At 39.3% G+C, this 15,116-nt stretch overlaps 1 protein-coding gene across 5 annotated transcripts in view; it reads left to right on the top strand.

Moving 5' to 3' along the window:
- Nucleotides 1-15,116, top strand: part of PHTF2 (putative homeodomain transcription factor 2) — a 150,872-nt gene that overhangs the window by 15,849 nt on the left and 119,907 nt on the right. For all 5 annotated transcript variants that reach the window (XM_054017586.1, XM_054017583.1, XM_054017592.1 and 2 more), the window contains one exon: nucleotides 13,571-13,650. In XM_054017586.1, coding sequence (XP_053873561.1) covers nucleotides 13,606-13,650 — 45 coding nt within the window. In that variant the 5' untranslated portion in view covers nucleotides 13,571-13,605. The remainder of the gene's footprint in view (nucleotides 1-13,570; nucleotides 13,651-15,116) is intronic.

Here is a 15,116-nt window from a genome sequence, read left to right as displayed (position 1 = left end):
GGATAATTTTATCAGTTGTGGGGAAATACTCAACTATTACATCTGGAAAGGCATATATTAAAAGTATGTTAATGTAGTTGCCCTGCAGTAGATGTGTACTTAATATTTTAGGGATTTTTAAAAAAAAAATCACACTGATAGAATGTATTTTGGGAAAATAATAAGTGTAGACTTATTTTTTTCATAGTTTTTATCTGAGCTAACTTTCTATTCTGGAGTATTAGAGTATCAGTAGCAAACATAGAGGGCTAAACTTTGGTGAGAAGGCAGAATTGGAGATCAGCTTGTGGTGTATGTTTAAAATGGAATATGATATTAATGATGGCTTGGTTTATTGTAGACTACCTAGCAATGGGAACCAGTATAGTTGGACTAACAGGAATGATTTAATACAAAGAGTAAAAAGCACAGTTAAATGGAAATAGAAAACAAGTCTGTAAATCTTTGCTTTAAGAAATTGATCTTGCGCCACTGAGTTCAGTGGGAATATTGCCATTGTTTGTAATGGGAGTGAGATCACACCTTAAGAGCATGCGGCTAAATAATATATGTTGTAGCATGTCAAAGACATAAAGACTCTATAGAGATGTAGAAAACTCTCAACTTTGAAGTGCAGAATTGGCTGAGAAGATGACAAACTGCTACCCTAAATTAGGAGAGTAATAATGCAGTTTATTTGCATGGTGTTTTCACTGGGGCAATGCATGCAATACCGCCACATTATAAAATATTTTGGAATGTTCAGTGATTTAGTTGATTGGATTAGCTAAATTTCCTAATACATTTTAAGTCATTTATAATGTATAGTGATAGCTTTGAAGGTATAAAAATTTGTGGTTAAGGTTACAAACAACCTTTCATTAAACCTCTCTGTCTTTCACTCATAACCTTTTAAAGAAAGTCATTCGTTTACATTAATATTCCTATTTAATCTCAACCCAGAGAGAATGTTTTTGTGACCTCTTGCCGAAGTCTCTAATGACCTCTTTTTAGCCAGCTCTCAGAACCAGTACTGTCCTCATCCTCCTATAACTGTCAGCTGCCTTTGACACCAGTCAACCATACTTTCCTTCTTAAACTCTTGGCCTCCCTTAGATTCTGTGACTGTCCTTTCCTGGTTCTCTTCCTGTTTTTCTAATTGCTCTTTCAGTTGCCCTTTAGAGGATCCTCCTCATCCTCTTCTCCCCCCCCTTCAGCTTTCTGTGGGGGTTTCCCAGGGCTCTGTCTCTGGTCCTTCTCTTCTCCCTCTACCCCTGATCTCTGGGTAATCTCACCTGCAAACACAAATTCAACCACCGTCTGTATGTGGATGATTCACAGATCTACCTTTACTCCATATCTGTCTACTTCTGTCCAAATTATAATCTCGGTCTGTGTCTGACATCCCCGCATGGATGTCTTGCCATCAGCTCCAGCTCAACATGGCTAAAACAGAGCTCTTAATGTTACCCCCAACCCTCCCTGTTACCTCCTTTCTTGATCATTGTGAACAACACCACCATTCTGTTTGTCACCCAGGCCTGTAACCTGGGTGTCCTCTTTGACTGACTGGATGTGAAGAACTAGAGACGTCCATGTCTAAGTCTTACAGATTCTTTCTGTGTAACATCTCTAAGATGCAGCCCTTCCTGTCCATCCACACAGCTAAAACTCTCATCCAGGCTGTCATCTCACATCTTTTTGAAACCTGTAGGGCAATAATGTGCCACTCAGTCCACACCTTAACAAGACCCTGTGCTCTGGTAGATGCTTCCATATTGTAGGGATGTCTTGCAGTCATTGTTTAAGTACAATGACTCCTATCCACCTCCAAACAGGTAACTGCTTGTTAGTCACCAAGAGAGGAATCTCTGTAGACAAGTCACTTGAAGAGAGAACTAATTTCCTATCTTACATTAACTGTGGTTCTGTGAGAGATTGTCCATGTAAGAGTCCTATGCTGAGATTCTGTACTAGCCCACTTCACCCTTTGTCCGTGGGTGGGTGAGTTGCAAGGACATCTAGGGCACAGGTGTAGCTCCAATGGACCCTGCTAGCTCAAATAATCTAATATTAAACACATGGGGTTGGGGCAGCCCACATGGAGCTGAACGGTCCATGCTGTGAGTTCACCATCTGTCTTTAAATGATTAAACAGTAAAGCTCAATTTGCCTGTCTGCATCTTTAAACTAGCAAACAGACATAAAAGGTAACTGTTTGGTTGCCGCATTTTAAACAAAGGCCCTGACATGGGCTTAGAGTTCTGGGTTAGGGCTGAGGAGCTCCTTTCCTATCCCAGCCTCATCCAGCACTCCCTCTGAGAGGAAGCAGGCAAGCCTTAACTGTCTGTCTGGCTCCTATTTGGTCCATGTCTCCTCTTGGCCCTTCTAGGCCCATCCAAGACTGAGTCTTGGTGGTAGCCCAGTTTCAGTGGGTTTCCTTGAGCCGGCGGAGTGTCACGGTGCTGATTTCCCCAGCAGGGGTGGAGAAGGCCTGGTAAACCCCATCACGGGGGCGGGAGGGTCCATAAGTACCCATGGTGGAATCTATGTGGACAACACATCTCAATGAACCACAGTTGCAATAGATCTAAGAGAGAACAGCTACTTTCCTTACAGTAACTATCACAGCGGGTTTGACTGTCCCACAATTCCAGGTCTATTGATCCAGAGAGGTCAGATTTGCCGATACTCACCCAGAGGACTCTGACTTATTTGAAATAGGTACAGGAGATTCTGTTAAATTCCAGGAAGCAGTCAACTCGGGTGTTATGAGCATAAGTGGAAAAGGTTCTCTTTGTGAGCAATCAAAAATAACCCCACTCCTGTTCAGTCCACAGGACAGTACTTCATTTGAAATCCTTGGAACTCTCTGTATCGTTAGTGAAAGTATATATCTCAGCTCATCATAGTTCAATCAAAGATATTTAGCAAGTATATAATCAAAAGACTCTTAAGAGTTAATGGACATATACTCCGTGGCTGGAGAGCCCCCAATTTTATGTAGGGCCTTACTCTAGTCCTTAGCTTATGAAATCTTCCGTTTGAACCCATAAAAAAAAGTTTCCTGTTTGATCTTTTTATTAAGATAGCTTTTATTGTAGCTATTGCATCTGCTAGAACAGTGGCTCTCAACCTTTCCAGACAACTGTATCCCTTTCAGGAGCCTGATTTGTCTTGCGTTCTCCCAAGTTTCACCTCAACTTACAAAATCAGACATAATAATACAAAAGTGTCACAGGATACTATTACTGAAAATTGGCTTACTTTCTCATTTTTTACCATATAATTATAAAATAAATTGATTGGAATATAAATATTGTACTTGCATTTCAGTATATATTATATAGAGCAGTATAAACAAGTCATTGTCCATCTGAAATTGTAGTTTGTGCTGACTTTGCTAGTGCTTTTTATGTAGCCTGTTGTAAAACTAGGCAAATGTCTAGATAAGTTGATGTACCCCCTTCAAGACCTCTGTGTACCCCTAGGGGTAAGTGTATCCCCTGGTTGAGAACCACTGTGCTAGAAGACTGAGCAAGCTACAGAGGCTCTTTCCTGTCTACCTCTTTTCACAGTTTTTCACAAAGATAAGATTCCTTATAGTGAGAGGCTTATAGCCAAATCTGTTTATCTTAACAAAAAAGACTGAGAGGTGACTTGATTAGTTTATAAATTTGTTAATTGGGAGAAAATACCAACTCCTAAGGGCTCTTTAAAGGTGTAACAAGAACCAATGGCTGGAAGCTGAAGTAATCCAAATTCAAATTGGAAGTTGAGGCTAAAAATTTTAACAGTGAGGATTAATCATTGAAACTACCAAGGGAAGTGGTGGATTCTCCTTTTTCATATAAATTTTGGATACCTTTCTGGAGTATATGCCTTAAACAAACACATTTGATTGGGTTCAATGCAGTGGTAACTATGAAAAAGCTAGTGATATACAGGCGGTCAGACTACATGATCTCATGGTCCATTCTGGCCTTAAACTCGATGAATCTGTAAAGTGGACCTTCATCCACACCTGAAATTTCTCTCAAAAGTGGTAGTAAAATTCAATCTTAACCAATCCATAATTTTGTCAGTATTTAGCCCTCACTTTACTTGGGGGGAAGCTAAGTCTAGGATGCTAAGAGAGCATTAGCCTTCTCTCTGAATAGTTCTAAGGACATCACCCAGACTCTCTTTTTGGAGAAAAGAATGAAGGTCAGCCAGTCTCATCCCAGTACCTTTCAAGGCAGGTTAGTCTCTGCACTGAAGAGTTTTTATAAGCACATTTCTCTAGCCCTTCCTTAAGGGCTTAGAGAGCACTTAACTAGAGCAAAGTCTGCTTCCATGACCTGCCTTAAACATGTTTCCATATTAGAAATCTGTAGAGCTGCCACTTGGAACTCAGAGACAAGGTGGATGAGGTAATATCTTCTATTGGACCAATCTGGAGTTCAGTTCATATTTTCACAAACCGTTCTTTATATCTGGCAACTAAATCAGATGCACAGTTGGGTAAAGCAGTTTTAAAATCTCTATTTAATTAGATTTCCTCATCCCACATCCAGAGGGAGAAGTACCCCTTGCCAAACTATCAGGAGTGTACAGAGATCATTCAAAGAAATGAAGGTTACTCATCTGTAAACTGGAATTCTTTGAGAGAACCTCATGTTCCCCACTCACCTTTCCCACTTTCTAATTTCAATCTTGTACTGGAAGAGGTGGTTGGAAGGAACTGAGGCAATTGGCATGTCAGGTCCTCCTTTTTATAATCCCTCCCTCTAAACTTTCAGAACAGTGAGGGAAGGTATGGGAGTGCAAGAACGCTCCAATGTGCACAGCTTTCAGGTTCCACTGGGCCAAGTTTCGTTGTTGGCATATCTCAGAAGCGTAAATATGCATTGATCATGAACGCTTCTTACAGGTGAGTAAACTTGTTTGTGTTCTTGTATGCTTCCATTTTTGGCTCACTCTTTTTTGCATTTCATAGGTTTAGTTTCATCCAGAAATATCAGCTTAATAGCAGAACAGTTGAAAACTTATGAATTTCACTTATTGGTGGGAGAAATGCTCTGTGCAATGTAGTAGTTTTTATGCATTTTGCAATTAAGTCTATTGTGGTGTCACTTTTGAAACTCTGAAAATAGGTGTCAATGGTAACATGATATCACTGTGATCAAACTTTCCAGGATGGGTCACAGCTGTAAAGTTTTATGTACATGTTTGGGGATGATGTGTAAGAAAGAATGGTTTTCCTCGGGTCACAAAGTGGCACTAACCTGTGGCATGGACTAACTTCTAGGAAGATGACCTGTTTTTGGCTGAAGCAATTGGGCTTTCTGACTGGAAAGCCCAGCTTTCAGGGTCAGCCATTTAAAATAGGGCAAAGTGGGGAAACTTCCTATATTCCCCTTGCAAGGCTAGCTCATTGCTCCCTCCTCCTCCTTCCCCTCCATAAGGCTTAGTTGATATTTATTTTGTTTGAAATTAAATTTAAACACTTTAGATTATGTACTTTACATGACAAGGTTTTGCTCTCGACAGTACAAATACATTTATAGCATGGTTTCAAGATGTGGCTCTAGTATGTAGCCTTGATGGAATGTAATTTGTCCACTGTTTCATAAAGAGTTGTCCTTGCAGGCGCCTACTTTTGAAGTGTGTTGTGCTCCTTTGCTTCTGTAAGCTCAGAATTACCTAGAAACCTATGTTCTTTCAAATCATGTGTACTTTCCCACATGCTCCAAATGTTTGGGACAGGTTTTTGAAAGAGGTGTTGCTAACAGGTCTATCCTTTTAGTTTCTGAAGCCTATAAGGGAAGAATTAAATGTGCACTCATTTCTTGTTTCCTCCGGATAGGTTAACTTTTTTTACACTGAGCAATTAACTAGCTCTTTTTTAAAAGTTTGTTGGATTTAGCCAATTTTATACCACTGAAGATTATCCAGTTCTGTGCTGTAGCAAGATCACTGGGCCATCTGCTTGCTTTTGTTGGCTTGGTGTATGGTCTGTTCTAGAGTCCCTATGTTCTTGCTTAGTGAATTCCTGTAGGTACTGGAATCAACTTTTTCTTGGATCCACCCAGATCTGTTCTTCTGGTTCTGGAAGTTCCATGTTGGCATTTGGTGGGCAGTTTAGTTCTTTTTTCATATAGGAGCCTGCCGGTTAGACTTGATGCATAGACATGACTGAGCCTAAGAGAAAATAGAGGTGACCATAGGACCATCAGCTCATTTAAGAGCTATGCTTTGTAGTGCTAAGATTACCAGAATGAGTAGTGTTGCAGTTGTCTTGGGGAATAATACTCCCTGAAAATGTACTCTAATATGGACAAGTTTTATCCAGTTGAGGCCATTATAAAAGAAGAGTGATGCAAGTGTATCTTTTGGAATTAAACAAGCTTTCATTTATTGATCTGAAAGCATTTAAAAATCTAATGGTGTAGTTTTTTGTTTTTTACAATTCAGGGTCCTCCACAGGTTAGAACCTCTCTTCAGAAGAAGCCCAATCTGAGGAAATCTCCAAAGTTAGAAGTCTGGACTAAGCAGATGCTGATGGTTATATGATTGGTACATGCTCCTGTACTGCATTCTGTTAGCAATAACTTGTGGTTTTCCTTGTTTGTAGCACACTTCTGCATCTTCATGTGAGAGAGTTGTCTTTGGTTCTGAGCCTTTAGAATCTGTTTTGGATATGTTAGCATGAGTTAAGTCTTATCCTGGAGGGTTCTTAGATTTGGAAGATGTTTTCAATATCTGTTTAGAAGGAAATGAGTTCACTTCATTCTGAGGTGTTTCAGAGCTTTCCCCTTGCACTTTTACAGTGTCCTAGGGTTAATAGGTGCTGGCTTTTTACTCCTGTGAACAGTGTGCTTCATGATTTGTGTGGCTATTTATGGGCTGCAGCTGCCATATCCCTAATGCTCTAGGACAGTTTAAGAAATCCCTAGAGAAGCTTGCAGTATCAATCTCTGACATGGTCTGGCCTATCTCCACCTTTTTTCTCCTTAAAGTCTCTCTACTTAGGGGCAGTTTGTCAGGGCAGATCTTGAGGGGGAAAATGTATGCATCTGGATTATGGTCCCTTAGTTGCTTTCTGTCACAATGTCTTCTACATTGTTAATAAATTGTAGGAAATTTTGAGCCATTTGTCATAGGCTTGAGATCTGGAAGTGTATACTGTGCAGGTGAACTTGAACAAATTACTTAATATCTTCAGGTCCTGCCAGAAGAGCTTTTCAAACCAGCTCAGCATTTGTATCTCAGCCTAGCCTCAATCTTTGTATCTTGCCTTGTGGATAAAACAACTGAGCAATTGTACCGAGTGCTAGAGAGGGGTTTGAATATTTTCAGCCACCTTGTATCCTGTAGCTGTTAAGGGTGTAGCTATTATAGGGAAAAAATGCACATATCTGTAGAAAGAATGGCAAATCTGCTTGTTTAGTGCCTCAGGAGGGGTCAAAAGATTGACTCTTGACCTTTCATGTGACCCCACTGTCTTTTCTAAGCTTGGCTTGTCTCCTATCAGTATAAAACTGTTTACATAGGTTGAAAAAAAAATCACCTCTCCCCACAAAAGGCTAGAATAACATGTTTGTGGATGATGGAATTCATCTTTAAACCTGGGAGCAGATTGTGAAGTTACAGTGTAGCACCAAAGCAACTGCTATTCCAACACTTTGCAACGTTTTTGTACCTAGTGTATGGGGTACCTGCCCACTAGATTCATCTAAGTACAGTTCCAATTATCTTAACTGGCCAGACTCCAGTGGCCAGCTAAACATCAGCCTACCTGGGCCTGTGCGGAGACCCCAAAGTATGGCTTCTCTGTCTGCCATAAAAGCCTAGAGGCCCTAGACAGAGGAAATAGATGTCTTAGAAATATCACAAGCTTGTCTGGAAGAGTCTCAAACAGCTAAAAATAACTATATTGAAATAGTTCAGTGCTTCATTTTAAGAATGCAGCTATCCCAAATTTCTTGATTTCTAAACCTTTACTATTTAACATTTATGAAGTGCCCTTGTAACGGTATGTCTTAATCATTCCTTTGATTTGCATAGTTAATTAAATAACTTGGATATTATCTCAAAACACTTCGTAAAAACAGGATCCCTTGATTCTCAGTTCATCTGTCCTTTGTTACACTGTATTTTATGGACACTGAATAGGTCAGAGGACATGTAATTATATTGTTCTTTCAATTATATATACAAAAATCCAGATGACACTGTTTTTGTAGGACTATAGATGCATTACATAACTTATGCAAATTCCACCAACCTTTGAATGACTCTTGAGGCAGTGCTTGGACTTTTGGGACTCTCTCTATACAATATAATAGGAAAAAAAAACTATAGTCTAAAAATAAGGTTCTTCATTTCAGTAAAATCTTCTTTATGTTGAATTTTCATTTTCTAAATTAGATTTACAATTTAATTAATTAGTTAAATGGCGCAAAGAACTATTTTAGCTTGTTTTTCAGGGGAAACCTCTTAAGCACTCTAGAATTCCTGAGATCAAAATTTAATATTTAATAAATTTCAGTTTTAATGTTAAAATTATCTAAACATTCGCAAAAGGGCATCCTTTAAAAAATGGAAGTTGAATCCTAGTAAGGAAAATAGAAAGGAGCATAAACTGGCAAATGAAGTGTAAAAATATAATTAGGAAGGCCAAAAATAATTTGAAGAACAGCTAGCCAGAGACTCAAAAAGTAATAACAATTTTTTTTAAGTACATCAGAAACCGGAAGCCTGCTAAAAAACCAATGGGGCCACTGGATGATCAAGATGCTAAAGGAGCAGTCAAGGATGATTAGGCCATTGCAGAGAAACTATATGAATTCTTTTCATTGTTCTTCACAGCTCAGGATTTGAGGGAGATTCCCAAACCCGAGCCATTCTTTTTAGGTGACAAATCTGAGGAACTGTCCCAGATTGAGGTGTCATTAGAGGAGGTTTTGGAACAACTTGATAAACTAAACAGTAATAGGTCACCAAGGCCAGATGGTATTCACCTAAGAGTTCTGAAGGAACTCAAATGTGAAATTACAGAAATACTAACTGTAGTCTGTAACCTATCATTTAAATCCGCTTCTGTACCAAATGATTGGAGGATAGCTAACGTGATGCCAATTTTTAAAAAGGGCTCCAGAGGTGATCCCAGCAATTACAGGCCCATTAGCCTGACTTCAGTACCGGGCAAACTGGTTGAAACTATAGTTAAGAACAAAATTGTCAGACACATAGATGAACATAATTTGTTGGGGATAGTCAACATGGTTTTTGTAAAGGGAAATCATGCCTCACCAATCAACTAGAATTCTTTGAGGGGGTCAACAAGCTTGTGGACAAGGGGGATCCAGTGGATATAGTGTACTTGGACTTTCAGAAAGCCTTTGACGAAGTCCCTCACCACAGGCTCTTAAGCATAGTAAGCTGTCACGGGATAAGAGGGAAGGTCCTTTCATGGATTGGCAACTTGTTAAAAGATAGGAAACAAAGGGTAGGAATAAATGTTCAGTTTCAGAATGGAGAGAGGTAAATAATGGTGTCCCCCAGGGGTCTGTACTGCGGCCACTTCTGTTCAACATATTCATAAATGATCAGGAAAAGTGGTGAACAGTGAGGTGGCAAAATTTGCAGATGATACAAAACTACTCAAGATAGTTAAGTTCTAGGCAGACTGGATTTCTCAAAACTGGATTTCTGGGCAACAAAATGGCAGATGAAATTCAGTGCTGATAAATGCAAAGTAATGCACATTGGAAAACATAATCCCAATTATACATCTAAAATAATGGGGTCTAAATTAGCTGTTACCACTCAAGAAAGAAATCTTGGCGTCATTGTGGATAGTTCTCTGAGAACATCCACTCAGTGTGCAATGGCAGTCAAAAAAGTGAACAGAATGTTGGGCATCATTAAGAAAGGGATAGATAAGACAGAAATATCATATTGCTTCTATATTAATCCATGGTATGCCTACATCTTGAATACTGCGTGCATACGTGGTCACCCCATCTCCTCCAAAAAAGAGAAAACATAATAATGGAATTGGAAAAGGTTCAGAAAAGGGCAACAAAAATGATTAGGGATATGGAATGGCTTCCGTATGAGGAGAGTTTAATAAGACTGGGACTTTTAAGCTTGGAAAAGAGTCGCCTAAAGGGGGATCTGATAGAGGTCTATAAAATCATGACTGGTGTGGAGAAAGTAAATAAGGAAATGTTATTTACTCCTCATAACACACGTACTAGGGGTCACCAAATGAAATTTAATAGGCAGCAGGTTTAAAACAAACAAAAGGAAGTATTTCTTCCCACAACGCACAGCCAACCTATGGAATAATTTCCCAGAGGATGTGAAGGCCAAGATTATAACAGGGTTCAAAAAAGAACTAGATAAATTCATGAAGGATAGGTCCATCAATGGCTATTGTCCAAGATGGACAGGGATGGTGTCCCTAACCTCTGTTTGCCAGAAGTTGGGAATGAGCGACAGGGAATGGATCACTTGATGATTACCTGTTCAGTTCATTCCCTCTGGGGCACCTGACACTGGCCACTGTTGGAAGACAGGATACTGAGCTAGATGGACCTTTGGTCTGACCCAGTATGGCCGTTCTTACGTAAAGATAATGCCTAATTTTTTAAAAAATTCAATGGATGTAGTAAATACTACCATTTAATAGTTTAAAAAAATGCCATTGCTTATCCCCTTTAATACAGTTTTAGTTTATCCTTTCAGTAAGAAAATTGGCAAACTTTAAAATCATAATTAGGGTGATCCCAACAGTAATTTTGTTATATCTGGCTGCAAGTCTGAAATGGTCCTCCTTTGCATTTATAATGTTATGGTTCACTTTCCTGAATACACTGTTGACTTCACTAAATCCCACTATTTCCATAGAAAAGTACTTGTTGACAAATTCTAACAAGGCAATAGTATAAAGCAATAGGTACAACTTCCCATTGTTAAAAAAAAAAATAGATTTTGCATGCAATGTGAATCTCAGGAACTTAAATCACAGCATTTCTTAGTATTTTCTTTGAGAAGAAAACTGATTTTTCTAGATATAGGAAATGCAGTAGACCCTAATCTATGGATTTCAGTAAAGCATTTGATACAGTTCCATGTGGGAAATTTAGTTAAATTGGAGAAGATGGGGATTAATATTAGAACTGAAAGGTGAGTAAGAAACTAGTTAAAGGGGGGACTATAAGTAAGTCTATGTTTGTGTCACGGAGCTCATAGACGTTCTCAGGACTCTGAAGCTGACAGCCAATGTGGCCCTGGGAGGGTTCAAGTGACGGGGCCTCCTGCAAAGTTCCAGCACAGGTGATAGACTCCTGAGGGGGCCCCTCCTCAGGGTTCCAGTTACAGGTGACAGCTTACCCAGGGTAGAGGGGGATGCCTCGGGCAAGTGACTGGGGTGTCCCGTTTTCTCTTTGGAAAATATGGTCATCCTGCAACTCCCAGCTGCCGTGGGTGGAGGGTGGAACCCCACACCTCCCAGCCACCATGATGGTGGGGGAAATCATGGAGCCGCAGTAGCAAAAGTCACAGACAGGTCACAGCTTCTGTGAATTTTTGTTTATTGCCCGTGAACTGTCCATGAGTTTTACTAAAAATAACCATGACAAAATCTTAGCCTTAACTATAACAGGTCATGCTGAAAGGTGAACTGCCAGTCTGGAGAGAGGTTATTAGTGGAGTTCCTTAAGGATTGATCTTGGGATCAATCTTATTTAACATTTTCATCCATGACCTGAGCGCACACTTACTTTTTCTGCCAATAAAATTTGCGGATGATACACAATTGATAGGTATTGTTAATATGGGAGGAGGACTGGCATATTCTACAAGAAGATTTGCATGACCTTGAACACTGGAGAAAGAGACGGGATGAAATTTAATAGTGTTAAATGCAAGGGACTAACAACAAAAATTTTTGCTTTAAGCTGGGGATTTGTCAGTTGGAAGCAACTGAGTAGGAGAAAGATCTGGGTGTATTAGTAGATGACAGGGTGACGGTGAGGCTGTGAAAAAGGCTAGAGCAATCCTAGGATGCACCAGGCGAGGTATTCCAGTAGGGAAAGTGAAGGTTATTACCATTGTACAAAGCACTGGTGAGACCTCATCTGGAATATTATGTGCAATTTTGGTCTCCCATGTTTAAGAAACCGGTGCAGAGAATGGCTACTAAGATAATCAGAGGATTGGAGAATCTACCTTATGAGAGGAGGCTTACAGAACTTGGCTTGCTGAGTCTAACAGATGCTGAGGGGAGATATGATTGCTTTCTGTAAATACATCAGAGGGATAAACACCCAGGAAGGGAGAGGAATTATTTAAGTTCAGGGCCAACATTGGCCCAAGAACAAATGGATATAAACTGACCATCAACCAGTATAGGGTTGAAATTAGTTCAAGGTTTCTGATCATCAGAGGAATGAACTTCAGGAACAGCCTCCCAGGGGGAGAAGAGAGGGTAAAAAACCAGACTGGTTTCAAGACTGAGCTTGATAAGTTTATGAAGGGGATTGTATGATGAAGTTGCGTACAATGGCATGAGGCCCATTGTTGACAGCTATTAGCAAATATCTCCAGTGGCAGGACACGGGATGTTAGATGGGGAGGGTTCCAAGTTACTACAGAGAATTCTTTCCCAGGTGTCTGGCAGTGGGCCTCATTGACCTGCATTTAACCAATTGCCATATTTGGGATTGGGAAGGAATTCCGCCCCCCCCCCCCCCCCCGGTCAGGTTGGCAGAGACCCCGAGGGCTTTTTGCCTTTGTCTACAGCGTGGGGCATGGATCACTTGCTAGTTTGAACTAGAGTTAATAGTGGAGTCTCTAACTTGGAGTCTTTAAATCAAGATTTAAAGACTTTAGTAACACAGCCGCAGACTATGGGCCTATTTCAGGAGTGGGTAGATGAGTTTCTGTGGCCTGCAATGTGCAGGTCAGACTAGATGATGATGATTGTCCCTTCTGGCCTTAAAGGGGCTGTGCTTCTACACTGCAATAAAAGACCTATGGCATGGCTGCGGCTGGCCCAGGTCAACTGACTTTGGTTTGCAGGTCTCAGACTGCAGGGCTAAACATTGCAGTGTAGATATTCAGGCTCAGGCTGGAGTCCAGGCTCTGAAACCCCATGTCGTGGGTGGGTCTCAGAGCCTGAACTCCAGCCTGAACCTAAATGTCTGTTGCAACTTTTAGCCCTGCAGCCCAAGCCCTATGAGCTTGAACCAGTCTCCCCATGAGACTTGGTATCATGTTGTTGTTTTTTTTTTTTTCTTCTTCTTCAGTGTAGAGATATCCTATGAGACTTAGCTGGGCAGTAAAGCTTACTTTGTTTGCCAGGTATGCATTATTTTACAGGGTGGAGAAAGCTGTTATAATAGAAACTTCTGTCCCCTTAGTATGGCAGCAGATTTTTGTTTAGTTGGGGAAAACTTATCACTAAAATAACGAGGCAAGATGTAATGTAAGTATACCTGTAGACCATTTTACTCTGCAGGTAACTAGAGTAGTTTACATGCCTGTTGATCAGTCTTTTCTTGGAAGGTGGAAGTAAAATTTGTCTTTCTTTCAACAGCCTAAAATGACTACCGTGCGAATGCAGTAGAATAAATGGCGTCAAAAGTAACAGATGCTATAGTCTGGTATCAGAAGAAGGTAAGCTTTTCAGTTAAAATATGTGTGGGTGCTGGTGGTAGTGGTAAAAGAAAGGAAGGGGGATTTTGGTGGTGATTGGATTTTTGTTTTTTTTACTTGAAGTGTTGATTTGTGTAGTGTCTGGAAATGAGTAGCTCAAACTATTTTCCCAAAAATGATTGATTAAACATATATTGAAAGTGTGTTTTGATTCCTTTTGGGCTGCTTCTTTTTTTTCCTTAAAGGGAAAAATGTAGTTTTGAAGGAAAGTTTTAATTTACTGGTTGTAGACTAAAGCATTGGTGTATAGGAGAATGTTCAGTTTATGTAGTACTTAAGTCACTTTCTCATACTTTTAAAAGTATTGAAATAACACTATTTGATAGAAAAGCAAACTGCAAGACTGAAAGTAAAGATTTCATTTATCTTGTCACTCGTCGGTTAATGGCTATGCTTTCCAGAATATTCAAATTTTAAAATTTCTTTTATTTGTACTGATAAAAGTTGACTAGGTTTTTTTTTTAATTATCCATTATATATCCACAATTGTGTTTCTAGGATTTGTTAACCTGTTCCATTAATGTACATGAAACTGCTAAATGTTGCTCTGTATTTTGGTTTTACAATCTCAGCAATTTCAAACTGTATCATTCATGACTTAGTCTCCCACAATTTTTTAATATACTTTATAAGTTGAACTGCTTTTCAGTTATAAAGCGGCACAGGGCTAGAATTCATGATTTCAGTGCTCTGATGCTAGGATTTAAAGCAGGAATCCTTTTTTAAAGTAACATGCGTTATATATGTACTATAATTAGGCTCTAATGAAAAGTACATTTTGGGGGTTTTTTTGTTATGGATTTAAAAAAAACCCTCATTTGTTTGTAAATCAGCAACTCTTAATATTTTTTGTTTACTTGGGATAGCCTAATGAGAATGCACATCTCATTTTTATGAGCAGGGTGACAGCAGTTTACAGTTTTAGTAGCATGGTTTCTCTATCCTACATACAAGATACGGAATAGTTAATGTTTTCATTGCAGTATTGTGTTGAACCTTTACAATTGTGGATAACATGACATTGAAAAGGCAAATCTAAAACCTTGATAACTAAATTAGATGCTATTTATAATGTAGTTTTGATGATATTAAAACACATTTTATTGTAAAATGTTTTCAAAGCACACTAATGAATGAAGACTACTTCAGTGATCTTTAGTTATCCCTGTCCCCCATTATTTAGGTCTTTGCTAGAAGAAATAAAATAAAACATTTAAATTTAAAAGTGCAGGAACCTTTTGTTGTAGGGAAAACTAATGGAAGAATTACTGACAAATAGATTGAAGCTTTAGGGTTGTTTTTCCCCCCTCTGGTACTAGTTGCAGTCTCTCTTTACAAGTCTGTAAACCTTCGAGTCTGAACACTCTAAGATAAAATTACATACCAAACACCCACCTATTAAAATATTATTTAGGTTGTAAAGTCAT

The sequence above is a fragment of the Malaclemys terrapin genome, chromosome 1 (assembly GCF_027887155.1).
Source record: "Malaclemys terrapin pileata isolate rMalTer1 chromosome 1, rMalTer1.hap1, whole genome shotgun sequence".
In the NCBI taxonomy this organism is placed as follows: Eukaryota; Metazoa; Chordata; order Testudines; family Emydidae; genus Malaclemys; species Malaclemys terrapin.
This window is presented reverse-complemented; position numbering and strand designations above follow the sequence as displayed.